Raw genomic sequence first — 1,789 nt, 5'->3', positions numbered from 1 at the left:
TGAGAAACACAAGACTTTATTAGTGATCAGATGTGACAATAACACTGAGTAACCAAATATTTCAAGTAACTTTCAAACACACTGATTCTGTGGCTGGTCCCACTGATGAATGTTTAACGAATGCTTAAACAACAACAACAATAAAAAGTAAACAAACCCGCTAAAATACTGCGATGCCATGAAGGACAACTATAAAACTCAACACTCTCATGGCTCTGGTTTCTTCTCACGTTCCTCCTTCTCTTCTAGTTCTCGTTTCTTCTCCAGGTAAAGGTTGCTCAGGTAGTCGTCAGGTGTGACGCCTGCATCTTTCAGCTCGGTCACGATCTTCTCCAGCCGCGCGAGGCTCCTGGCGCTCGTGACCTTACGGCCGCTGATGTACAGCGTGAAGCGCTTGAAGTCCATGAGCTGGCAGGAGTCCACTTCACACAGGTTCTTCAGCCGCTCGCGTCGCTCCACCGCAGGGAAGAACGTCAGGCCCGACATGCGCTCCAGATCCGACAGACTCACCTGAAACTCCGTCAGCGGATGCTCGAAGCCGATCGGAGCATTCGGGACCACAAACGCTCCGAGAGCCAGAGAGTCTGGAGAAGAGTCTTTCTGCGCCAGGATGACTTTGTAGAGGTGAGTGGGAACTGCAACGTCGTCCTTCCCGATCAGCTGAAATGTAGATTGCAAACGCTAGTGTTAATATATATATATATATGTGAATTCTAAATATATATAATATTTGTAATTAACATACATATGTTAATTATATGTGTGTAAAGAAAATATAATACTTTCATATTTTTCTGCTCACCAGGGCTGCACTTATTTGATCAAAAATACTGTAAAAAAATTTGAAATATTATTGCAATTTAAAAGTGAATATGTGTTAAACTGTGCTGTATTTCTGTGATGCGCAGCTGTATTTTCAGCATCATTCCTCCAGTCTTCAGTGTCACATGATCTTCAGAAATCAGTATAATATGCTGATCTGCTGCTCGACAAACATTTCTGATTATTATCAATGTTGAAAACAGTCGTGCTGCACGATATTTTTGTGGAAACTGTGATGCATTACATTTTTCAGGATTCACAGATGAACAGAAAGTTCAAAAGAACAGCATTTATTTGAAATAGAAATCTTTCGTAACTTGTATAAATGCCTTTACTGCCACTTTTGATCAATTTAATGCAGCCTTGATGAATAAAATAATTAATTTGTTTTAAAAACAATAAAATAAAATAAAATCCTACTGAACTCAAACCTACGAATGGTAGTGTATATTAAAAAAATTAAAATAAATCAATAATAATAAAAGTTAAATATATAAACAAATATATTTTATATATAATTCATAAAATATAATTTATATAAAATATGCAAAATATTTATAATTATAAATAAACATTTACTTACTCTGATTTAACGCCGTACAACATTTTTTCTTAAACATGATTATTTTAACAATTTCCATGCATTAAAACTGAATGTGGATACACCGTCAAGCTTTAAAAAAGATGAAAAGGCAACATTACCGAATCAAAACAGCAATGCATATGCCTTGTGCACCATTTATGACTTAATATAATATAGTAACAATTAATATAGTGTCATACGGACTACTATTATAGTATGTTTTTGTTCATATGTGTCCCTGCAGCACAAAAGCAGTGTTAAGTCGCTGGGGGATATTTGTAGCAATAGCCAACAATACATTGTATGAGTCACAATTATACATTTCTCTTTTATGCCAAAAATCATTAGGATATTAAGTAAAGATCATGTTCCATGAAGATATTT

The 1,789-nt window shown here is 35.7% G+C and overlaps 1 protein-coding gene across 2 annotated transcripts in view; it reads right to left on the bottom strand.

The window, feature by feature from the left end:
• Positions 1–1,789, bottom strand: part of LOC107560361 (exo/endonuclease G) — a 10,441-nt gene continuing 8,652 nt past the window's right edge. For both annotated transcript variants that reach the window (XM_016244511.1, XM_016244512.1), the window contains exon 6: positions 1–660. In XM_016244511.1, the coding sequence (XP_016099997.1) occupies positions 208–660 (453 nt within the window). In that variant the 3' untranslated portion in view covers positions 1–207. The remainder of the gene's footprint in view (positions 661–1,789) is intronic.

This window comes from Sinocyclocheilus grahami, unplaced genomic scaffold (genome assembly GCF_001515645.1).
Source record: "Sinocyclocheilus grahami isolate Dianchi unplaced genomic scaffold, SAMN03320097.WGS_v1.1 scaffold721.1, whole genome shotgun sequence".
Classification (NCBI taxonomy): domain Eukaryota; kingdom Metazoa; phylum Chordata; class Actinopteri; order Cypriniformes; family Cyprinidae; genus Sinocyclocheilus; species Sinocyclocheilus grahami.
This window is presented reverse-complemented; position numbering and strand designations above follow the sequence as displayed.